The sequence below is a fragment of the Sinocyclocheilus rhinocerous genome, unplaced genomic scaffold (genome assembly GCF_001515625.1).
Source record: "Sinocyclocheilus rhinocerous isolate Xijiao unplaced genomic scaffold, SAMN03320098_v1.1 scaffold30, whole genome shotgun sequence".
Lineage (NCBI taxonomy): Eukaryota > Metazoa > Chordata > Actinopteri > Cypriniformes > Cyprinidae > Sinocyclocheilus > Sinocyclocheilus rhinocerous.
The window spans coordinates 455,531-482,044 of NW_015657838.1; the positions used below are offsets into that span (position 1 = coordinate 455,531).

Here is a 26,514-nt window from a genome sequence, read left to right on the forward strand (position 1 = left end):
CGCTTTTCAGACCGATGAGCTTTGTAAAAATCGACGCATTTCAGAAAGGCGGGGCATAGAGGAGAAACAATAATGTACATTATGTGGAAAATAATGTGTTTTTTTAACCTTAAACCGCATAAGCACATTGCTTTACACCAAATACACCAAATAATGTTCGTTTTAGCAACGTCATATGACCCCTTTAAATGTGTGCATTTATCCATAACCTGAGTGCATTTATCCAGTTGGTTTGTCTGTATCAGGTCTTTCTTAGTGATAGTAAACTCATATTTCTCTCTCTCTGTCTCCTCCTCCCACTCTCGAAGGTCTTTGTGATACTGTGCATGCAACTTCACAAGAGTTATCTGACAAAGAGAGCGACAACCATTTAGGTGTGTTTATATACAGTGGCCCCAGAATAATATATGTGGATATATGAGTTCCCCTCAAGTTCATACAGGTGGCCTTGACTCAACATTGAAAGTACAGTCATGATTGTGTTATATAACTTAGTATGTACAGTACCGTTCAAAAGTTTGGGGTCAGTAAGAAATTAATACTTTTATTCAGCAAGGACACATTGATCAAAAATGACAGTAAAGTAATTTATCATGTTAAAAAAGTTTTCCATTTCAAATAAATGCTGTTCTTTTGAACTTTCTAGCCAAAGAATTTTGAAAAAATGTACCATTGTTTCCACAGAAATATTGAGCGGCACAACAGTTTTCAACATTGATAATAAGAAATGTTTCTTAAATCAACAACAAATCAGCATATTAGAATGATTTCTGAAGGATCATGTGACACTGAAGACTGGAGTAATGGTGCTGAAAATTCAGCTTTGCATCACATGAATAAATTACATATTAAAAAATATTCAAATAGAAAAAAAGCTATTTTAGGCTCATTTTAGGCTCTATTTTAGGCTTATTGTTTTTTGATATATGATTTAATAACTATTTTGATCAAATAAATGCAGCCATAGTGAGCATATGAGATTTCCTTCAGAAACATAAAGATTACTGACATTTAAACGGTAGTGTACCTTATCAAATATATGCATACTGTATGTGTCTCTGTGCATGTGTTCACTGGTGTATCTTTGTATTTGTCACCTCACAGATGAGGTCTTGCTGGTAGAAAGTAGGGCTGTCGGAGGCCTGTATTGTCAGGATGCAAAGGACACTCTCCTCTGGTGCTAGACGACCACTCTCAGGACAGATCTTTACAGTCTGTGGTCAACATGACAAACAAATTAACACATGCAGACAATAGCCAATATACTGAGTAGACTGGCCATGTTATCTGATCAATTACACATTGTATCAGTTTGTTCCAAACCCTTATGCTGAAATTTTTCTGTGGCACACAAAATAAAAAAAGTCTGAAAAATCATGCCGTTCTTTTGCACATAATGACAGTTTATGGTTCCAGTGACATTTCACTTCTGAACAGTTTTCAGCATTGATAATAAGAAATGTTTCTTAAATCAACAACAAATCAGCATATTAGAATGATTTCTGATGGATCATGTGACACTGAAGACTGGAGTAATGGTGCTGAAAATTCAGCTTTGCATCACATGAATAAATTACATATTAAAAAATATTCAAATAGAAAAAAAGCTATTTTAGGCTCATTTTAGGCTCTATTTTAGGCTTATTGTTTTTTGATATATGATTTAATAACTATTTTGATCAAATAAATGCAGCCATAGTGAGCATATGAGATTTCCTTCAGAAACATAAAGATTACTGACATTTAAACGGTAGTGTACCTTATCAAATATATGCATACTGTATGTGTCTCTGTGCATGTGTTCACTGGTGTATCTTTGTATTTGTCACCTCACAGATGAGGTCTTGCTGGTAGAAAGTAGGGCTGTCGGAGGCCTGTATTGTCAGGATGCAAAGGACACTCTCCTCTGGTGCTAGACGACCACTCTCAGGACAGATCTTTACAGTCTGTGGTCAACATGACAAACAAATGAACACATGCAGACAATAGTCAATATACTGAGTAGACTGGCCATGTTATCTGATCAATTACACATTGTATCAGTTTGTTCCAAACCCTTATGCTGAAATGATTTCTGTGGCACAAAAAAAAAACATTTATGAAGAATCATGCAGTTCTTTTGCACATAATGACAATGTATTGTTCCATAGTGATATTTCACTTCTGTCAAGCTTTAAAAAACATTATGAAAGCACCACAAAAGTGGCCCATATGACTTTTGCGCTACATAGCAGATTTTTCATTTTTGCACAAACTATTACTTTAAATTTATGTACCTGCTGGCATTCTGTGCTTGTTCCGTTCCATTTATACAACACTTGGTCTGTGTGTGAGACGTTGGTCAAAAAAAGGATGCGTGTACTACGAGAGCCCACTGGGATATCACCAAAACACACTCTCTCTTCTGACAGGAACACCACCTATTCACAAAGAAAGAGAGAAAATTTTGGCTTCCTTTTTATGTGGAACATTTCTTATATATGGCTTATATCATCAAGCACTTTCTTACTTGTCCAGGTACTGGGATTCTTTGAGTGCAAGGCACAGTAATACAACCATCCTGTATTTGAATGGGTTCTGACTCTCTTTCATCAAAGCCTTGGCCCTCAAAGGTTACGAACATGCTGTCCCCCTCCACCACATGAATAGGTACGTCCACCTGGAATTGTGTGGCAATCTCAGTACAAATCACTAAATGGTTTGCATATTAAAGTAGACCGTAATGTCTTTTGAGACAAAAACAAGTCTTACTATGTGAAATGTTTTTGGCAGCAGGGGCATTAACAGTGCGTTTATTTTAAGAGGAAGTTATTGTGGAGTAACTAACACTGTATGTTTTAGCCTCCAGTGGGGAGAAGATCCACTCCACCAGGGCGGTGTGGCCCGGTTCCACTTCTCCTCCAGGGTTCAGACACTGTAAGACTGGATGACTGCAGTTCTCCTCCATCAGTTCCTCCAGTGGAGTGGTGTCGATGTGATATCTAAGCGGGAGAGCGCCTGCATTATACCGCTCATACACCTGTGCAGATTAAGCATTTAGCACATCTGTGACTATTAAAAATAAACACATGATATCTCGCAGATGACTGTAAGGATCTGCCAATAATTAAACAATTAATAAAAGTCATTTAATCCTCTAAGGTTCTCAACCTTTATAACTCCAAGGCCCCTACTGTGCAAAATAATAATCTATGAACACTTCAAGTTTCTGTACATTAAATTCCAGATTTCCAGAAGTTTCAAGTTCCGAATGTTCTTCAGGGATCCCATTCTTTCTAATCAGTTAATCTGCATGACTTTTCCAGTTGTCAATGATTTACTGGATTAAGGATAAGTATTTTTTAAATAATTTTTTACTGAAAATTGCCTGATTTGTAGATGTTTTAGCTTATTTTAATACTCATTTTGTCTTATTTTAAATAATTTTAGGTCACCCTTGGTTGGTTAGCATGACCCTGTTAGCCACTGCTGGTAGGTACTGTAACTATACCATTTGTGGACATAAACAATTGAGCCTTGCAAAATACACCACAACATCAACAATAAAAAAATAAAAAAAATAATAATAATTATATATATTTTAGTTGACGTTTTGTCAGTCGAAGGGCCCTATATAATATAATATAATATAATATAATATAATATATAAGAGTTTATAATAAAAATAAAAAGTCTATCATATAAACTAAATAGCTTATAAAAACAGCTTTCAGGGAAAACCTCGCTTGATGTAACTTATAGGCCTACAAACCTGTTTCGGGGGACTGAACACTCCAATTGCCACCGGGGAAAAGATGTGCCGGTTGGAGGAGAGGTGAATGTAGCATCTATCCATTTCCACAGTTACTCCAATAAAATTCAGCTGGAAAAATGAAAAAACAATCAAGATTTGTCAGTGTAAATTATCTGTTAAAATTATGCATGTGTTGCAATGAAAAGAATCATTTGCCTCACAGTATCTCTCTTCCGTGTGAAAGTTTCAACAAGACAGGAAGACGATCTGTCCCCACAAAGTCATGTCTGGGAGAGAAGCATATGCCTTATAGTTTTCTGTGCCTCACTAAGCAACACTTCAGTGTAAAAGCGCTATTGTACTCATTACTGACCTGTATGTGAATCGCACTGTCCTCTGTTGGCCAGGCAGGAGTTTACCGGAGTGTGGGGAGATAGAGAAGAGCCGGTGGTCCTGAATCTTCATCGGGTGGAGCTCAGATGGACTGAAATCTCCAGTCTCAGCCCAGTACTCCAGCTCAATCTGTTGGTCCTCTGGGAGCAAGAATGACCTGAGGGAGACCATTTTGATAATTTCTTCAAATTGCAGGCGTTACTTTATTTACTACTGTAAACTACAGGCATCAAGTTATGGATGCTCACCACTCTACAGGAATACTTCCTGGGTTCTTAAACAAAAGCAGAATACTGGAGGGGTCTGAGCCCAGGGGAGCAGCACTGAAGCTAAAATCCAACATGGCTGAGGTGAAGACGGAAGGGCAACGTCGAAGGCTGCAGAAGGTTTTAATGGATATCAGAAGAAAGCTGGGTAGAAAGAAATCTCTGAATTTATGACTTTTAATTGAAGCAAAACAAAAAAAAGCTGTTTGTTTAAAGTATTGCCTGTGTCTAGTGGGCACCCTGAAGGTGAGCTCAGATGGGCTGGGTTCTCTGTGTAGATAAGCGTTGAATGCATCCAGATCGAAGACGTGCCAGAGCTGCAGTTTACTCAGTCCTTCCACACTGCCACAGCTACGAGCATCCATCACCTCCAGGATGGGATACACTCCCTCGGCCTGTACATGGCATACAGATTGCGGCTCTCCTCCCACAGAGCCTGGCCGCCAGAAAGGAGTTTTATATGTATTTATATGAAATTTACCCATAGCAATTCTTTCAAACATGCAAAATGGCATATTTTAAACCCTAACGTGATTAATGTCTTATTAAACCAATTGAAAATACCAGCATGAGTTTCCATGCTGGTGCAGGTTGTTTTATTCTGGTTAGTGGTGGCTAATGATGGTGGAAGGTTGCAGCAGGCAGTATTTATTATCTAATAGAATTACTAGAATCGCAGTTTAAAGCATAAACAGCACTAATTTCTTAGTACGCAACCAGAAGCATTGAGGATGTGGTAACTGATGGTCCAGCAGTAATGGGCCCTGCGAGCCGGTTTCACTGTGCAGCGGATCGGTAGCCTGAAGTCTGCAGGTATGGTTCCACTTACATTCTCCATCTCCAGAACTGAAAAAGTAAGGCTTAATTTAAATAAATAAATAAATAATAAAGACTGACTTGACAGCAATCATAAGTACAACATAAAACAACTACACTACCGTTCAAAATTTTGGGGTCGGGTAAGATTTTTTCATGTTTTTGAAAGATTTTTTTTTATCAAAAATGCAGTAAAATACAGTTACTTATTATTATTAATGCTGAAAACAGTTGTGTTGCTTAATAGATGAACAGAATAGAACTAGAACAGAAAGTTCAAAAGAGCAGCATTTATTTGAAATAGATTTTTTTGTAACATTCTGAAAGTCCTTGGTGTCACTTTTGATCAATGTAATGCATCCTTACTAAATAAAGTATCAATTTGAATGGTAGTGTAAATAATTTGTATATGGCTGAATATAGACAGAGAGGCATTTAAAGTGAGACACAGAGTCCTAGCAATGGCAGTAAAAATATTTCTAGTGAGTTGACAATGTAAGTGTCTCCAACCCAAAGGATCTTGAGTCATATCTTCTGGGAGGCCTGTAACAGTGACGCTCTGCTGTGTGATCAGAGAGTAGCTGACAGCACAGGGGCTGTCGTTCGGTAGAGGGACATCAAATGACTTACAGCTTCCCACCAGCACCTCACCAAGATCTATAACAAGATGCTCTGCCTGCTAAAAAAAATTACAAGTTATGACAATCTTTTTATATAAAAATTATAGGAAAGTGTACACAATCAACCCATCCCAACGCAAGGTCACTAACCAAGTGTAAGCAAATCTGTGTCATTGATAATATGCACTCCATTGTACAGATGATTAGATGTTCTTAATTTCATTCAGGTAACACACCTGGAGAGAACCTGTGCATGCCAATCCGACAGCCTTAATGGTAAGCCTGGATTTCTTGCATTGTGGCGTTTGGAAAGGCCAGAATATGAGACTGGGCTTCATGTTGTACATCATCTCCTCTATAGGGGCAAAGGACCATTTCTGTACCTGAAAGCAAACAAAAACTTTCATTAATAAGACTGAAACTACTATGCCCCAAAATACCACAATCACACTGCAGCCTTACCTTTGATTCATTGGGCTGGAGCATGTCTGTGTCCGGCAGTACAGTCAGAACCCTTTGGTCAGATCTACACAGCCTCCACTTGAACTCCACCGGCACTCTGCTCATGTTCTTCACCTGCAGGGTTCTCGAGCACGAGCCTACGGCTGTGGGCTGAAAGAACGGACTTCCATCCCCCTCCACGCTCATGAAAAGCTTCTCTGCTACAGCGACCACATTCAGTACCTACAAAAGATTCATTTGTAGGCTAAAATGGCCCATCAAAACCACAGCTTTCAGTTTCAGAAATTCCTAGTTTACTTTTTAATGAGTTAATGATGAGTTTAATGATTTTTAGGCATGCAGTGTCACACTTTAGTAAAAGTAAAGATAACTTAATGGAAATTGATACAAGTACAGGTAAACTAACTCATTACAAAAATACATAAATAAAAGCAACTGATATTAAAACTAGTATCAGTATCAAAAGTATCAAAAGTACAGGTTAATTTTATAAATAGGCTAATGGCACAACTGATTGTATCGCTGGCAGTCTGTGTTAGGATATGTAAGAGTTAAAGTGATTGTTCACCCAAAAACTGAAAACTGTCATCATTTACTCATCCTCATGTCATATCAAAGTTCTTCAGCACAACATTGGGGTCTTTTGGGGTTATTCTTGGGTAATGTTAAATAATAAATACTCTTTTGTTCATTGTTAGATCATGTTTGTTCTTGCTACATCACTTTATTTTAATATTGATTTATTAATTATTATATTTAAAAGACTAATGTGTCTGTGTCCAACTCCTAATTCAGTAATACTGACATTATTCATAAATTATGTTGAAATGTCATACTTGTGTCTTGTATTAATGTAAATTACTATTGAAGAAGTAGCAGTATAATAAAATTATTAGAGAAACTGGCAGTAAGAAAAAATCATATTTTTTATTAAGATCACAGACTATGTCAAAAATGAGTGCATGACCTTATTAATGATCCTTTTCTGCATGATTTTGTGTCTCTAGAGGTATCAATATAGATTTTTGGCTTTTTGGAAGTGGCTTCAATCACTCAGTGTGGCAAATCACTATATTGTACTATCTTACTGCCATGTAAGACATTGTGTTAACCTGTGTGTGTTTGGGGCTGGCATTCAGATGTAATGTCAAAGGGATACTGGCAGGGTGATCCGGTGATGGAGTGCATCTGAAGGTAAGGATCTGGTGGCTGCCTGCTGGAACCAGACCACTGGGTGGCAGCACGCATACAGGTGGACATTCCTCTGGATCTAATCTGAAGATCATGGGTAGGTTCCCTGTATTCTGCAGGAGAATACTGCGGTATGATACCTGCTTCAGTGCACGGAATACCTGGAGGTAGATGGATGGTGTTAAAACCTTTTAAGTGTATTTACATTCAGCATTTTTCCAATTATGGTTATGGTCTCTCTACATATTATGTTGAAAGATGTAAGCATTATCAGACTCACTACTTTAGGGTGTTGAAGAGAGAAGTTGGGGATGAAGTGCTCTTTTCCAGGTTGAAATGAGTGACCGCTCACCCTGACTGTAAGGCACCAGGGTGGACACAAAGTTCAATCCTCCACATTTCTATGATCCCTCAGAACCTGGGGATGACAAAAAATAAATTCAGAACTCCTGTTCTCTTTACATCCCATTTACATATTAAATACAATTGCTGGAGATCACCAAATCAATTTACTTTAAGGCTGAAATACACTACATGACTTCTGCCCCGATTTACAATCTGGACGAGTCAACACTAATTGTCGAAAGGCAGAGCCAATCTGCAGATTTGATTTGACAGATTTCACAGAACATTGCATAGATTATGATGGGCACAGTCTTTTTTTGCTACACAGACAGAGGATATCAAACAGGTTATGTAGTATATTCCAGCCTTTAGTCTCACATTACCTTGTAAAAAGTGAAACACTCAAGCTGTGCTGCATGGAAGATATTCTGCTGGTTGGGATTGTATGTCACTCTGAAGGTTGTGCTCTTTAATGGGCCCAGCTCACAGGAGAGAGGAGAGATGGAGAAAGGGGATTCAGCTCCATGAGTCCACATCAGACAGATCTTGCCTTTGCTGTGGTTGGTGATGGAGACTGACTTAGATGCTGGGCCGTCATAAAAAAGGAGCTCAGACGGCTGAACTGTAACATGGGGGCTGGGGAATCTGGAGGGGTTTGAGGTGTTGTCAAGTTCTGTTTCCACTTCAGGTGCTGAATTAACATGGAAATACTCCTCCAGAGGACTGCGCGGGTTGAAGAGAAGTGTGGATTTGTCAGTGCCCTCTGCTGGAATCTAAAGAAAGTTAGATGCAGTGTTATGTGATGTCACATGCATGCTTGTTTTCCAGTTTTCCTTTTTTGTTGTTGTTAGCTGTGGTGTACCTGATTTTTTGTGAATTAGATATAAGAATATGAGGTTAGGATGTTTAACTTAACTCTTAGATGTCAGAACATTTGTATGTTACATCACAGTGCAGATGGACAAACACACACCTCCTGGATTAGCAATGCTCCGCTATCATCAAGTTTTAATTTGTGTTCATCCAGCAAGGCACTCAGTATGTCAGGAGGATAACAGGTGAGCCCTCGTAGCAGATTCATTCTGTAGACACTCAGGTGTCTGGGGTTTAAAACGGCTGGCTTCAACTGCTCTGAGTGACAGGTGCCAATCAAATCCAGAAACAGTGGCTCCTTTAAAGAGAAAAGCAGAACCGCTTTTGAATGAAAACAAGATAAGAAAGAGCAGATATTCAACCAAGAAGCCAACAAACAGACAGACAGAAATTAAAAACAGACAGATAGACAGACTACCCTGTGCAGCAGCAAACAGATCACTGTCTTGTGATAAGCTATAGGTTGATGTGGGCGGAACTTCACACGCAGAGTGAGTTTGCTGCTGCCTGGCAGAGAGCCACAAGCCTTATCAATGCTGAACACACTATGGCTGCCAGTGATCACATCAAACTGGTAATGAGCCAATACTGCAGAGGAGTTGATGATCTGTACGTTGTGTGTGACTTCTGTGCCTTCCTCAACACAGCCAAAGTCCAATACAGAGGTACTTAGAGACACTATTGGACCTATAGTAGACAGAAGAAGACTGTCAGACGGTCTGATATGTTTACGAGAAGATGTCTGGAAAGCTCTTACTGTAGGGTTATACTGTATATTGTACCTATGCAGGTTCCTGACACTTTGAGCAGGTCTTACAGCTCCAGGACAGGTAAGAGAGAGGTAGTCCACACTAATGCTGTCCACTGTGAGTGGGGAGAAGCAGACAGGGACTTTCAACACTGAATTTGGAGCGATCTTCCCCTCATGCACCTCACAGCAGAACACAGACTCCATGAGAGCGGGACGTCTCAACCAAGATAGACTGAATGTTGTGCTAACCTAAGAGAGAAAGAGAGTGACTATGATTGAGAAATATCTAAGTAACGTCTGAAAAATTCAATGAGCAAAAAAGTAGGGTGGAGGGAAACATACAATGGAGAGGTTGTAGATCTCAAACTGTCTTTCAACAGAGTCTCCTACTGCCACACTGCCAAACTCCAGCACCTTACAGCCTTCCTCCTGCCCCATGGAGCGGATCTGGAGGTGGGGGTACTTGGCTGTGGAAAGGAATTTAAATGTGATGCGAGTCATTCTTTTGATGTTAAAATACTTTTTAGTCACTTTTTAGTCACACAAAAATTCACTTTTTAGTGGCCTGGGATTAAAAAAAGTTTTGGTTTACATTTTAATAAAAAAAAAAAAACTTCAATAAATATTTCTTGGCCAACAAAATGTAGAGATTGTGGAACTTTTAAGAGGCAATGAACTCCCATGAAACACTTAAAATTACATAACTGAATAAAGAAGGATGGTAAAATATAAAATATTTATATTAATTGGTAAAAATAACTTAAAATAAAAAATAGTTTAAAACATTTTATACAACATATAGTTTTTTATATGTTGTATAAAAACCAACCTATTTTAAATTTATGCATATACAAATATGCATACAAACACAGACACAAACACATATTTGTATGTGCATAAATTTATACTTGTTTTTATACAACATATAAAACAGTATATGTTGTATAAAATATATGTTTTTATACTATATGCTGTTTTTAAATATATATTTTTTACTATTTTTAATAAAAACTTCTGAGCTAACAGTATGTCTGTCTTTTAAGATTTATCCACCTTATTTTTGCCGTAAGAGCGGGTGCGGCCTTTTTTGTCAATTTAATGTGTCTGGCTTCTGCTGTCATCCACTTCCAGCTATTTTTAGCTGTACAAAACAGCTTGCTTGATATTGCAAACTTGTGTTTTTTACCATATTATTTTAATGTGTTGTCTTAATTATAAACATACTGGGTTGTAGCACAAACAATTTTATAGTTTATTGCATTTTGTTATTCTTCTTGTCATTTGCCCTACCGTGGCTAATGAAGCGGAAGTCTCGCACATTCACAGAAAACAGCTTACTTACGCATTAAAAAATAAGGTGGAAACATTTATTTCTCTATGTAGAAAATGAATGATTTTATTACTTTAAAATGGTAGAAACGATTAGTATATATCCTAAATGTGCTTTCTGAAATTCTTTGAAAAGCTTAGTGTTCTCACACAGCCCACGCAGAAGCACAGCACAGCTGCTCTCCCCATCATCTCCAAAAGCACAGCTGGCCTCGGCCTGATACACTAGAGCCTGCTGGGGTTTAAACTCTACTGTAACCCTGCATTCTTCTCCAGGCTTTAACTGTCCAGTTTCAGAGGACAGCTGGAACGGAGGGTCCACAAACCACCTGAATCCTGTTTGCAGCTTACTGGGGACACAAAAAGTGCATTCACAGGTTTCAAAATTCAGCACTTTCTTTGCACTTTCTCCATAGCTTAGATGATCTTTAGTCATGCTTTACCTGGAATTACGAAAGAGGAAGCTGGTTTGGGAGCTGTGCTGGGCAGCACAAGGTGGCAGCATCACTGTGTCTGGTATCTCCAGGGCATAATGAGGAGTCATAGCTCGCAGAGACACCTGGAATGTGCCTTCCTTACCCTGAAACTCTATAGTGTCTGCATACTCACACTGGAAAGAGCAAGGCAAGAAAGAAGAATACATGCAAATCTAGTCACGCAAATAATATCTCTCATTACTTGCTGTAAATGTTGATTATAAAATTCATCATAATCATAGGATTAATGAATGCTTCAATGATATAACAAGCTTAAGATGATATATTAAATAAGAAACACAGATAATTTAAACTTTACTTTCTCAAGAGGCTGAAAAGTAACTGTGAGTGAGTAAGACGTTCCTGGGCTCAGAAGGATGGTCTGAGGAAATGGTGCGCTGAAGAACTTGGAAGCAGGAGGTCTGAAATGGACAAAATACAACAATTTAAACACTATGGTTCGAAAGTTTTGGGTCAGAAAGATAAAAAAAAGAACACTTTTATTCAGCAAAGCATTACATTTATTAAAAGTGACAGTAAAGACATTTGTGATGTTACTAAAGATTTATATCTCAAATAAATGCTGTTTTTTTTACTTTCTATTCGTCAAAAAAATTAATTAATTAATAAAATAAAATAAAATAAAAAAGTTAAAAAATAAATAAAAAATATGTATCTCAGTTTCCTCAAAAATATTAAGCAGCACAACCAAACTTAAGACTTAAAAGCCATTTAAAAAAATCTTACCAGCCACAAACTTTGCTTTGAATTATGGAAAAAGTAACTTTTGGTCTTAATGAGTTCTTGTTTTAAGTGGACTGACCTGAAGGTGAGTTTTTGGAGTTTTCCATGTATGCTTTTAAGGAACAGTGATTTGGTATACTCTCGTCCTGGCTCCCAGCCATCCCAGACCTCCCAGACCAATTCAGCCCAGGTTTCTACACCAAGGAAGCAGTTTTGAGTTCTTTTCAGAGGACTCCCTGACCTGAGGCGTGAGACCCTCTGAAAATAAAGGTAATCAAGTCATATAGTCTATTGGTTTTTTTCACCAGCAGATGGCAGTGTATTTCAGCAAAGCATTTTAGCAGACTGATGGTAAAAAGCCAAAGCAAAATCTTTTTCTTTTTTTTTTATAAAAACGATTACAATATAAATACTATTAGAAACTAGCTGCAAATAGCAGAATAATGAAACATGATTAAGTAGGCAAGAATAATGAACAACAAATAATTACAGAGCATAGAATGAATAAGAAATTGGGGCTAGCTATCAAACACGGAGGTTGGCACAATTATTATACTCCACAACTACAAGTTCTAAGTGTAATTTTTATCGGATCAAATTACTGGGGTTCTATAGGTTTATATAAGTTATATATGTTGAGTTTTATTATAATTGTTTCATTGTCTAAATATTGCTGAAAATGCAGGTCCCATAGTCAACTTAATCCATTTAGTCTTTAGCCTATATAAATGTGATATCTTTTTTTAAAAATTTAAAAAAAGTTATTTTATTTATTTATTTTGGACATCAATTTACTTACAAAAACCCACCCAGGGAAATATTTGCTGAAATAAAAGAATGACAACGATCCCATGTCTCCCATATTTACCCACATAATAAAAACTAACTATTTCCACCTTTTAAAAAAACGCCTTACCTTTCTATGTGGGTTGTGTGTGACTCCAAAGGAAATGCCCGAGCTCAGAGGATTCACCGGATGATCCGTCAACATTGCACCTAAAAAACTAACACCCAAACCACAGGAGTTCAAATAGTGCTGCATTTGTGGGCTTCAAATATTTCATATAGCTTTTATATCATATTATATAAAAACAGATGTGGATGTAGTGCATAAATGATCTGGGCCGATATCAGATATTAACCTAAATTTAATCTGACCAATAATACGAACATATAAAGACCATACTGCATCAGGCAATATCTGTATTACTTTAAACAGCTGTATGCTAAAGTGGTGCATTTACATTTATTTGCTCTTCTCTCCATTTATTGCATAAGCAGGATCTGTTATATGTCTGTCTGAGGTTAACTGAGGCTGGTGTAAATTTATGACCCTGCCACTCATTTCTTTACCTCTCTATTAGCTTAAGTGATTTGCCTTAAGGAAATCTGACAGCAAAGGTGATTGCCTCAGAGGATCATTAAATGAAATGTTATTGATAAAGTGGCACAGTGGGTTTTCTGGAGAGTATGCAAAGGTATTTTCTGTTTTATGTCTAAAATTACTGACATATTTTCTTTTAAAAGGTTGACAGCGTTGATAATTGCATAGAAGCTGTAATTCTGTTAAAATAAATCATAAATCCGTTTGCTAAGCATTATATCAAGTATTACAAGTAGGCGCTTACACCTTCTACCAAAACGAGCAAAATTTGCGTTATTTTTACGTGATGTATCTTACTGAAAATGATAACTTACCACTGTATCTTTATCTCATGCAGATATATATCACAAACAAACAAGAAAACGGATTGGAAACGTGACAGTTTATTTGTTTCGCCATGCTGAAAGTTTTCCTCACTGTTGTGTACAGTGTTGCCAACTAATTTTCAGGGGAAGTTGCTAAAGGCAGATCGATTTGTTGCTAAAAGTTGCTAAATGACGTTGTGACGTCATTGCGTGATGACGTCATTACATAACCATGACACAAAACAGCGTTTTTACGTAGAATACGCGCGATTACTCAAATCTCAGCGAAAAATATATTTTTAAATGTTATTTGTTCATAAAAATATTATAAACATAAAATATTTTAATTTGTAAAAGTAACATAAGTAGCACATCTTTATGATCGGATTTTTTACAACATTGAATTATTGAACAGTTAAACATTTGATGTATTTTCTTATTAACTAGTAGAAATGCACATTCTTAACCATTATAGTTTTAAGCAGTGTACTGGTAGTTAGTTAGTGTGCTACACAAAAGTCTGTAAAAATAGGACACAGTGTAATGTTTATATGAAGGGACAATAGGTATTTATTTTTTACAGGTGTTTTACCTGTGTTTTGAATTCCACATTGCATTTTGTGTTTTAAGGTTACAGGGTTACAACTTAATGGATAACATCCTGGCAGAAAATGACTAGTACCTTTTCAGTTTTTCCACATATTTTTTCTTACAGTGTACCTAACTGAACAACAATTATATATACAAGCTAATAACATGCTGTATCATAAATGTGCATTTATTATTGACCAATTGGAACTAGCAACTTAATGCACATTTGATTTTTGTACTGTTAGGCATCTTTTTCCAGCTCTCTCCTGGTTGATGTGCTGCTTGGCTGGCTAGCTGTTCAATGGTTTCCTCTTTTTGTGTAATTTAGTTGAAAATATGTGCCTTTTATATCATTTGAGTCACTATACAAAAGTTGCAAAAAGTTGCCAAATACTTTTTAAAAATAGCTAAATTTGTTGCTAGGTGCTTTTTGAAAAAAAAACGTTGCTAGGGTAGTCTGAAAAGTTGCTAAATCTAGCAACAAAATTGCTAAATTGGCAACACTGGTTGTGTATTCGAGCTCCATGACAACTCCGACGGAAACAGGCGAGGGACATTTTACACACGATAATTTTTTTTTCTCAATACCTTTAGCACTCGAGACGCAGGTGTAATTTTCCAAATGCGTTATAAAAGTGCAAAGTTTCCCTTCTTCGGTGCTCGAGTTTGCTTTACTTTGGCAGGGTGTTTATTCCTGCCACTGCAATGCATTTAATTAACATATAAATATGCCCTATTCTAGCTTGGCTGAGAACACTGCACCTTCTCTGCTTTAATATTTAATTGCTGGCCTTACACCACACCCCTGTAAAAATGCTCTTTTGGTCACTGAGGTAATTCATCTTTTCGAATTAAATGGCCCGGTGACATCAGCATAAGGAGTAGATTATTTTGCTTTTCCTTCATTAACTTAATTATTTGCCTATCAGTAAACCCCCCTGAGTAATTCATATTTGAGAGGCTGTGGCCATAAATATCAGGGCCTGCGTTGTTTATAATGCACTGTAGATTCATCTGCGCTTTAATCACCATCTGTGTCAGCTAGAGGTTAAAATGGAGAGGAGAGTGGGCCGATGATTATGTAGGATGGGGGTGATATTCATTTACAGTTTTAATCCTTTCACTCATGAGCTGAACACATAAAAACAGCATTTCAATAGGGTTCAAGTGAGAGAATGGCTGAAACTCATCTTCGATTTTGTTTATTTCCTTTTTGTCTCCAAGTACATATTTTACCAGCAATCTTTGAAGGGCACACATCCTTCAAACTGAGTCCTGATATCAGTTGAATAAATTAGATATAATCTATAACAGTTAAATAACATTAAAGACACCAACACCAACATCAACATTACATAATAATGGACTAACTAATGCACCGTTCACAGTTTGCCCATGTTCAATATTTGCAGAGGATTGACCAGTTCCTCAGTGTTCCGGTCACTGGTTACTGGAAGAAAGCTGACACTGATGACCTCTGGACAATCTTCTGTTCCCCAGCATCCACTCTCGACTACATACTATTAAACATGATGTGCTCAAGAGACCAATTAGCACAAGTGACAGCCTGTGACGTTCAGTGCAAAGGCTTCCTCATTTGGTTCAACAGCTTTTTTCAACCAAAATGTTCATGTTAACATATATAGTAAAGATTTTGATCACATAAGAAAAACATTAGTTTGAAATAGTGTACATTTGCAGTTTACAAGCAGCCTTCAAGAAAAAATATTAAGTGCAAATAAACCGGAAGATTTATTTAAGACTTTTTTGACTATATAAACGTCATGGACAATGAACTCATCTGGTCTAAGCGATAGTTTTGACATCAACAGCTTTCAGTCTTGAGGTGTTGGATTTTAAACCTGTCCAGTTCATGGACATGCAGACTGCAGCTGCTATTAGTTCTTCATAACCCGAGTCTGATCTTTCGGTCTCCTCCGATCTCTTCCAGGTCGTCATCAGAGTAAGAGCCATGAGAGCTGTAGCTCAGTGCGGAGCTGTGCTGCAGGAAGTCCGATGGGTGAGGTAGACCCACACCTGCGTTAATCGATTTTCTGAACTCTTCCTCTTCTTCTTCTTCTTCATCTTCCTCCTCTCCGTCCAGATCCTCATCGTCATCATGTGCACTGTAGCGACTGAGGTCTTTGGGCTTGTTTTCTCTCTTGCCTGACTTACAGCCATCTGTTTCCATCTGCGCAGCCTGCTCTTTAGCTTTACGGCTGCGTTTCCACTTCATCCGTCGATTCTGGAACCAAATCTTCACCTGGCAAATACATAACAATCATCACAATCAATCACATAAAGGTTGATCCATTGGTATTAGCATTTGGAAATATTCATGAACTTATTATTGAATTGATGATGAAAATTATTTTGCTGTCCCACAGTTCTCAGTATGTCTTTCTCCCTCATACCTTCTTTCTAATGGATGAAGGTGCACCCCAAACCTAACCGTCCATGGGACGTAAGCAGATCGTATGAATAAGATTGTACAAATTCAGTCACCAATTTGCCAAAACATCCAATACTCTTAAAAATAAAGGTTCTTTATTGGCCTCTATTGTTCCATGATGAACCTTTAACATTCATTGAACCTTTTAATTTGCACTAAAGGTTCTTTATAGTAGGTTCTTCAGAATGTTCTTCACACTGAGTAAAATAGTTCTTTTAGGAACTGTTGACTGAAAGGTCCTTTGGGGAACCAAAACACTGTAAAAAATGACCGTGAATGTAACGGTAAAAGACTGTAAAAATGCTACAGTAAAAACCTGTTAAATGGTTAACGGTAAATTCCCCTACTATATATGGTGAAAAACTGTATTGGACTGGATCTTCTTTGGCATTGCTGCAAAAATTATGAATTGTCATGTGTTGCTTTCTCCTCACCTGTGTCTCAGTCAGCATGAGAGAAGTGGCCACTTCATAGCGTTTGGGTCGTGATAGGTACTTGTTGAGTTTGAACTGATTTTCCAGCTCTAGCAGTTGCTGACTGGTGAAAGCTGTGCGTGGTCTCCGGCACTTTCCAATTAAACCAGACTGAGGTGCCCCTGAGAAGAGAGTTAGTTGATAAAGGAGGTATAAGACTTGTGCCAAAAAACAAAGACATACGGTGAAGACACCAAGCAGACGCAGCAAACAAGAACATAGTCACCTCTTGTTCCTCCCCCCTAATAGATAATGATAACAGCTTTACTTCAGTTTATTGTTGATGACTGGGAGATATTGCTTTAGAAGGACAATAAAACACCAGAGAGCACCATTAACTTAATGAAATTCAATAAATGCTACCAGATAACTTTATTGATGAAGCTCAGACCGTTTTAAGTGTTTCTTTATAGTTTTCCTCTGGATGAAGCAGGCAGTTTTAATGGAGTTGTCATTTATGATGCTATGAAAAGACTGAAAATAAAAAAGCTTACATTATAGTTCCGTTAGCAGTAAATACTGATTCAATTATGCTAGATAATATTTATGGCATGTGAGTTCACTTTATAGTGATTTTGCAGAAAGATGCGTTTATATTGTACATATTTATGTGATGTTATATTTCTTTTCATAATTTTCCCAACATTTTAGGATACATAAAGTTTTATACATGTAAATATATTTGTAACTTTATGAATACTGTAAATGATAATAATCATTGCTGCAGCTTCATGGAAATACGCTTGGGGTAAAAATAAGTAAATAAAATGTAGGCCTATTTTCCAGATCTCTGCGTCAAGATTACACGCATTATTATCATTTAGACTTTTTTAATTCAAAGGCGTTCTTAAAAAGTAAGCACTAATATACCTATAAAAATGAACAAATATTATAAAGCATATGCATAATTCTGCAGAAGGGACACATACCGCTGTAGTCTGCGAGGCGAGGCATTATGAGTCCAGCCCGGAGCCAGTGTTCTAACGGGAACGAACCGGCCACGGCTGCTGCTTTCAGGTGCTCCGGGTACGGCTGCGCGAAACCTGAATACGCGAAGGTGGGATGCTGCGCTCCAAGTGCCGTGATGGAGTACATAGGTGAGGGATACATTCCTGGCATAGGCCCTTGGCAAAGTGACGTTAATCCTGGGTGAGAAATGTTCAGCATGCCCGGTTTGGGTATGACCCCTGTCTGAAGGTGAAAAGCGCGAGGAGGAGAGTTCTCTGTCCGTTTGCAGGTCGCGGGCTCGTTGTCAGCGCCGTCGTTGCACAGTCCCGGGGAATCCTCGCGAACTATCCGCTGAGAGCTCTCTGACAACAGCGCATCTATTCGAAAGTTCCTCGACTTATCCATTGAGAAAAACTTTAAGTCTCAAGTATGTTACGAGCTAAATATAGGCCTATTATAAAATAGTATAAGTTTAAGCGTTTTTTGTTTCTTTTTTTCCCCTCTTACACTAGCCTAAAATTGTAATTAACTTTTACTTAGGCCAAACTATTTGCCTGACCGTCTGTAATATTGTCTAATTCTTTGAGCGAGTTGTGGATTTTGTTACTCTACAACTGCGTGTTTTCATCTCTATACCCGTGACGCAACGTTATGCCTGGAGCGCGTGCAGACATCAGTTTTTGACTGTCTCGCGCTCCAGCTCGCTCCTCCTAAACACTCTCTGATTGGTTCATTTCGATGCCCTTAGAGTTGAGAAACTTCCAATGCATTCTAATTAATTCATTACACACGCATTTATTTTAACGTCAAGCCATACATTTCACATATCTTAAGACTTATCGGTCAATTGGCCACACAAACATTTTTTTGTTAACACAACTGATCTTCTAAAAAGAATTTGTATCCACCGAAAAGTCTGCAAAATGTAATTGATAAAACGATAAAACAGCAATTAAAACAACAATAACAATGAGCGATAGACAATTTGTTATAGGCTACTATAGGCTAAACGAGATACGAAATAACAACAACAAAAGAAAACGTAGACCTATTTTACATTAAAAAACTGGGCACATTTAGACGTCTTTAAAATCTCTCAAAAATACTTTACAAATTCGTTTACGTTGTCGATATAATTTCGACTGGTGACCTATATGTTTATTATTCATTTTTCTTATTTCACTGAGGGGCTTTGCACCATGTTGTTATGGCAATATTTTTGTTCCCATCTATTTAACTTTATTTAAAAGATTGTAAACTTTTTATATAGCCTATGTTTGGTTCAAGTTAATTGAATATCGTTCATAACAGAGTCATGTTATTAATTAAAATGACCTACGATGATAAATATTTTGTCAAATATATCTTAATAAACATAATAGGGAATAAAATCGAATAGAATGGTAACCGAAAATGTTTAATTGCAAAATATAGGCCTAAACAGATGAATGTCAAATCAAATGGCATGTACAAATATCTTGTAAACTAAAAAAAAGGTTCTGAATATCAATCGTGTAACTATTCAGAATTAACATTCATTGTAATTCATTTCATTTCACTAGCTTCTTAAGAGCATTGAAGAGGATTTCATGACATATTTTAATGGTAGAAACATTAAATAAAAAAACAATTTCACTCTTCTTGAAATTAGTTGACAGGTTTCTCCTGAATAGATCATTGGGTTCAAATACACTGCTAACTCGCGCTAACCTTGACAAAGAAAGGGACAATGACGGACAGGCTGACCTTTTCCACTCCGCGCTCGCAGGTGCGATGCCGCCTGGCTTTTCTCACACTAGTAATGCGGCGTGTTTGCACGAGCACCCACTCACGCCTATTTCTTATCAGGTGCAAACATATAGGCCCTCCTAATGAACAAATGAATCAACAAGCAGGATAAACGCAAACGCAACATGCTGCAGTTGCAATGCTCTGTCATTATCTGCCGGCTATTTGTTGCTCGTTTTTCCAGTAGGCCATGCTGTCGAAACGGTTTATTTAGCATGAAACGTTAGCGTGCCAACACTGAAAAGAGCGCAGTACAAATGCGAAAAAAAAAAAAAAACTAAAATCATTACTGTGTCAAAGATCGAGTAAAGATGCAAAAGCGAGAAACACGCCAATATTATCCAATAGCTCAAAGTCATGGCATTCACACCTAAGAATCGCTGTTTTAAATGGTGATTTGCGGTCCTTTTTCTGTGAATAGTTTTTCTCATGGGAAGTCAGGTAATGCACCCAGCACTGTTAGTATGTTCCCAGACAAGACCTTGAGGTTATAATTAATCTCAGTTCATTAGGAAGATAAAGGTCAATTATTAGGCTTCTACCTGTCAATCATTAACAGTGCTAGGGTCTGTGCAGCGGAACAGATAATAAACAGATTTGCCTTTCTTTTCTTTAATTTCTGGAAAAAACCGGGCGCATAATGCAAATATTTAGAAGTAATCCGCTTTCTTTTTTTGAAAATGACCAATACTAGGAGCGACCAAGTGATACAAATTCATATATTAGCCTCCAACAGCTTTTGATGAAAAAACGTTGCAGTTGTGTGGATCCTCTTTTAATAAACGCAATAGTGGCTTACTTTTCATGTCATCATCCTGTCTTACAAAGTAATAGAAATTAATCATATGAGAATTTTAACATGATTTCATTTTTTTGTGTGTACTTCATACTAAAATATTGTATTTTAGAAACGTTACTTTAAAAAAAAAAAAGTTTCCAATAACTGTAATAAAATTCTCCAAATTAATGGGGGAAATGGGAAAATTATTGTGATTTTCTTTTTCCTAAAATTGAGAATGGCATAATCAGTCTCCTCATTTGTTTCCTCTCTCCAATCAATTTAAATATATTTTTTTTTGAAGCACTCAATCTTCTTATTTATCAAATCTAATATTATTATAAAGTCTAAATATGATACAATTGTGTGACCATTTGTGACAATTAATAAAATAAGGAATAAAAATAATTGCTTTAATGCAACATTATGTTAAAAATTTAAAAGGACCGCACTCGTTTTAACTTCTGCAAGCAATAAAATAAGGACCATTTTGTCAGGTTGAGAAGGACAGCTATGAAAATGAAACTGCATTGAAAAGAAAAAGATCAATTTCGAACAGTTTTTATTCAATTTAAAACAATTTGTTACAAAACATGTTACAAAAATAATATTAATAACTAAATTAATGTAGTGAATTAAGTGCTTAAATAGTGGCCCCTCAAAATTTTCAACTCTTTGTGCAAAGAACTGGCCTATATAAAAGAGTGAGACAAAAGAAGACATTACTCAAAAGAACCATGTGAAAACTCATATGAGCAGATTTCTGAAACTTAGATACTATTTGAAAACTGACTGGAAGAATGGGCCAGAATCACATCTGAATGTGTGCAATGTCGTTCAGACTTGGCACAAACGACCTAAAGTGGTTAGTGCTGCTAAATGTGCCTTTACAAATCTGATGACTGAATGACTATGCAAATTGTTTATTTATTTATTTTTTGTTACAAAATGTGTGATAAAAATGATTTGATTTTAATACTCTGAAATGTTATATTATATTACAGATGTATTACAGAGAACTCAATTTCAGTGTAAGATTCCTAATTCAGTAAAATAAGAGAAGTGAAATTGTAACATTTTTGCAAGACAAAGTAAATCTACAAATAAATGTCCTCTTTCTAAAAAAGGAGACCACAGATGCCTAACAAGCCTGCCAAAAGTGCATGCACTGCATTCTGACTGTCCAGAAGGGAGCCAACACTTGTATTCAAGAGACTGTAAAAGAGCTATTGAACGAACAGCTATTCATACACAAATGCAACATGGTGACATGGGCTGCCCCTTTCGTAACTGTCTGACCTCTTGCTCTAGGTCAGATGTAAAAAATAGCAATGTGTTGTGCTTGTGTAGGTTTCAGTATGAAAGCTAAGGAAATAACCTGCGTGCTGTCTAATTTCCAATTCCAGCCTTCAGCAAATTTAACTCTTTGTCCAGACCTACCAAAACTTAACTTTGCACTGCTGGAATCCACTGAATAGTTGCATCTTATTTTCATTTCCATTCATAACCAGCCCACTGTTGCACTCTTGTGTCCTTGTGATTGACCAGAGGGAATTGAAAACTTCCTCAGTAACCAGGGCTGGGTGGTGCAGGTTAACCAGTTCAGGCCTGCATTGAATCATTTGATTAATGACGGCTATGTTGCCCAGACATCAAGACAATGGCAGAGGCAACAGGGGTGTGTTTCTGGATAATTACTGCTAAATCCTACCGTTGTGGAGTTAAAGCATAACAGAAAGTTGAACGCAAACACGTGCATGTACTACACAAAGAGGATGAATGGATAATTAGTCCGGCGGAGTTGCTACAAACATCTGCTGCTCCGGAAAAAATGGTGGCAACATCAGGAGCTGGTGGTGCATCGTGGGTGGTTCTCCTGCTGGGACATATGCACACAGAAAGACACAAAAATATATAAAAATGAAAGAATGAATAAATAAATGAATATTAATGATGAGATTATGCATTTAATAAAAAAAACTCAAGTGAAATACCAATTATAAGATTGTACATTTAATAAAAAACAACTAAATGAATAATTAAATGCATTATCAATTATCTGATTATGCATTTCATAAAAAATAACTAAATAAATAAAGTGCAATACCAACTGTAAGATAATATATTTAATTAAATAAATAATTAAACAAACCAACAAATGCTATACTAATTATGAGATTAGGTATTTAATTACAAAATAACTAACTAAATAAAGTACAATACCAGTTATGAGATTATATATTTTACAAAAATGAATGAATGAACGAATAAATAAATGCAACATCAACAATGAGATTATGTTTTTAATAAAATAAATAAATAAGTAAATAAAGTGCAATTCTAATTATGAAATTATACATTTCATAAAAGTATATAAATAGATAAATAAATAACGTACAAATACCAATTATGAGATTATAACATTTCATTAAAAAAGTGCAATACCAATTGTAAATACCAAATACCAAATACCAATATCAAATAAATTTTGGCAATACCAAATTAAAAAAATAAAGCGCAACATCAATTATGAGATTATACCTTTCATTAAAATATGTCAAGAAAGAAAGAAAAATGGCAATGAGATTATACATTTTGTAAAAAAAAAAAAAAGAAAGAAATGGAAAGGAATGAATGAACGAATGAATGTTCATCTTATTCCTTACAGAGATATAAGGTGACGTGCCCTAGGCAAATATTAAAAAGGTTTAATCAGAACATTCCTTTAGGGCCCTTATTGCTCCTGAGCCACAATAATTTATGGGATATCATTCCAGATTTCTGAACCACAATGTAATAACTTCCAAAGTATAGCCGTATTTTTATTTTGTCAGGGTGGAATTTAATTAGCAAAGCAAAAATCAAACAACATGCACAGAAGGCAGGGCTGAATTGCTGTGCCCTTTGTGTACAGCTATGTGTGTGTTTGGTCAGTCTGGCGATATGGACAGGCATGATGGATAACTACTACATCTAATCAGCCTCTGTGTTTATCTTCAAGGACCATCCTAGTCAGCTCACAGATTCATCCAAGGCTGTATGTGTGTGCGGCTGTCAGAGGTGAGCAAATTAAATATGACAGTTCAATTAGCCCTGCTTGTCCAAATGGTTGCACCTAATCCTGCTGTAGGATAAGCAGCCCCACCCACCAATAGACTATATGTTTTTTAATCAGACAGTCCTCAGACCGCACAGCTATAATTCAAAACCACCCACCTCACCTTTCTGAATTGTGGACCGATACCTTGGCTCACATGCAAAGTACTGTTTGCTTAAAAAGACTACGATGAGATTTGCATATCTTTAGACCGAATAGTAGAAAGCAACACTACAAAAACTGATACCTTTTAATTCCAATAAAAAAATTTTGTAAAAAAATCTACACACCAACAGCACACTATACCAACCAATTTCAACAGTTATTATAAAATAACCCTGAAACAAATACCATCTACGTATAGCCTGCGATTCCTTTATATACTAATTATGTCTGTGCTTTTATATCATAAACATGTCATTCATAAATTACAGCATCTGATTTCCATCAGGAATTCATTAAAATATTCTCTTAGATAATGACATGTGCACATTAAATCTCTGTGTTTGTCTGGAAAGTTGTCGTTAAAATGTAATATTTGCTTTGCAAATCTATGCCAATTTGCAGAGTGACTGCATCGGCTGCTAGGTGTATTTAAATGGGTGATGATCAATGGGGGATCAAGTCAGGGGGCACAAAAAGGGTCCAAGAAAGCATATTCTCATCCAGAAACAAATCTGGCTTGTGAATAATTTAGTATCTTGCCCATTACTGACCTTGGGTGTTGGAAACACTAGTGAAAATGCAGCATTTTTCAAATGTAATATTTTTTCCCATTGCAAATTTAATGGGAAGTTTAAATATATATATATATATATATATATATATATAAAGGTTAAAGTTGAAAATTAATATAATTATGTACATGTATAATTAACATACATTATATGAGTTCACGTAATCAGTGTTACAAGTTTATGATTAGTGATATAAAATAGTGCAGAATTTTAAATATTTATTCGTTTTCAGTAATTACATTTCTTTCTTTTTTTATTTTTTTTGAAAAAAGTGTAAATTATTTAAAAAATAAACCTCCTAAAACCTTACGTTTATTTTCAGGTTTAAATTAGATTTTTTAGTTCCTATTTTTTTCAACGTGGACTGTAAATTTTAAGTTTCCTAATAAGTTTAATCATCAATAGTCATCACTACACTCAAAATGACTTTGCGGATAATAAGCTGACCTGTACCGGAATTAAGCTTTCCTATTGTTTTCATACTTGCTGAAGGTAATGAATGAAAAGTAGTTTGACCAATAGCACGCAAGCATTGTACATAATCAACCAATCATGGAGCGCAAGAAATTAGAATCTACAGAGAACGGTCAAAGCAATGCAAATACGTGCACATATAAATTTTGAGGACTGTAGACTGAATCCCAGACATTTTAGGCAATTTAGAAATTTAGAAAAAGTGAATGTATGGACATCCATGATGGTTACTCCCAATGCTGGTTAAGTTTAGAGGTGGACCTTCATTAAGCTTACTCTGTGTTTTTGTACAACTCAAATTGTACAGATTCATACAAAATTGGCACCTCCTAAAATAGTTACATTTTCTGCATGAGATGGGGTTGGTATAACCACATCTATGTAAAGTTGCATGTTGCCACCGCTACATATAGCAGCAGCCCATTTAGGAAATGGTCTTGGTTGTGTACAGCAGTCCGAAGCGGTGGGGCCTAAAAGAGGAATTAGCAATCCGTTAACTGGCCGTTCTGTCAGAGGTTCTGACAAGCTGAAAGGGAGGAGCTGTCAAAAGCTAATTTATCTCCTATGGAGCCCAACATGAAATTTCATTCGCTAATTAGAACCCCCCCCCCCCTTCTGTTCTAGCACCTTTCTGTTCGAGCACTTCCTCACCTCTCCGTCATCGTCCCGAGGGCTCAACATCACAGTGACAATGCGGCATTATGGAAATAAATAGTTCCATTATGCCGCATTGTGTAGTGGAGTTGGACTCGCTGCTCTGCTTTAGTGATGGAGGAGGGTTCTACTTTGATTAAGATGGATGATTTATTGAGGTACGGTTGCAACACGTTTGGAGTCAAAACTGGGAAGGTCATACATCAGGTGTCTCTCACATTTGTAGGCGCACGCATTCTAAAATGCGACCATTATGCTAAAGCACACTATACCAACCATTTTCAATTTGTTATTCACACTTATATCAGCCCTAATAAGATTCAAAAATACATCTATGCAGAATCTGAATCAAACGTACAAGCTATTTTGGTGCATATATTGCAATTAAACTGTAAAAACAACAGGTTTTCACCACCTTTTTTGTTCAAATTTAAATGCTCAATAGTTATGAACAACTAGTTTATCTTGGTGTTTTTTTCATATGTGCCTGATAAATGTGAAGATTTCTTTGTATAAAGTGTGACTTGATTAGTTTCCCTGTGAATTGCCCACTTAGCATCAAGACAAGCTAATGCCACCTCTGAAAACAAACTGGAGTGTTTAACTGCTCATCATTTCTATAGATGCAGGGGACACTGCCATCACAAAGGGTGTACAGCCACTTAAACAAATGCAGCCTGCGATGTCCTTTTCAAGCAGAGTCAACAGATGTCACTTGGTTGCTTTCTACTGAATAGGACTTGAGGTCAATCAGGCAGATAAGAGATTACTGTTTGGGAATCTCTCAATTATCGTCTCACTGACTGACCCCAGAGAGACACGAGGGAGAGGGAG

At 36.7% G+C, this 26,514-nt stretch overlaps 1 protein-coding gene and 1 pseudogene across 1 annotated transcript; both read right to left on the minus strand.

Moving 5' to 3' along the window:
- The window catches only part of LOC107721559 (coiled-coil domain-containing protein 108-like), a 19,011-nt pseudogene extending 5,200 nt beyond the window's left edge, over nucleotides 1-13,811 (minus strand).
- A 2,324-nt stretch (nucleotides 13,812-16,135) lies between these two features.
- LOC107721589 (motor neuron and pancreas homeobox protein 1-like) lies at nucleotides 16,136-18,557 on the minus strand. The gene is made up of 3 exons (XM_016529683.1): nucleotides 18,134-18,557; nucleotides 17,166-17,326; nucleotides 16,136-16,542 (listed from the first exon to the last, which is right to left on the minus strand). Exons 1-3 carry the CDS (start codon nucleotides 18,555-18,557, stop codon nucleotides 16,186-16,188), a joined length of 942 nt encoding a protein of 313 aa, XP_016385169.1. The 3' UTR covers nucleotides 16,136-16,185.
- Nucleotides 18,558-26,514: the final 7,957 nt, after the last annotated feature.

Bases quoted from the DNA above. Each gene is read 5' to 3' on its own strand.
- LOC107721589 (XM_016529683.1), bottom strand. From the start codon at position 18,557: ATGGATAAGTCGAGGAACTTTCGAATAGATGCGCTGTTGTCAGAGAGC. The intron at 17,327-18,133 runs GTATGTGTCCCT...CTCTCTTCTCAG, and splicing joins TCGCCTCGCAGACTACAGCG to GGGCACCTCAGTCTGGTTTA. The intron at 16,543-17,165 runs GTGAGGAGAAAG...TGTATTTGCCAG, and splicing joins TCATGCTGACTGAGACACAG to GTGAAGATTTGGTTCCAGAA.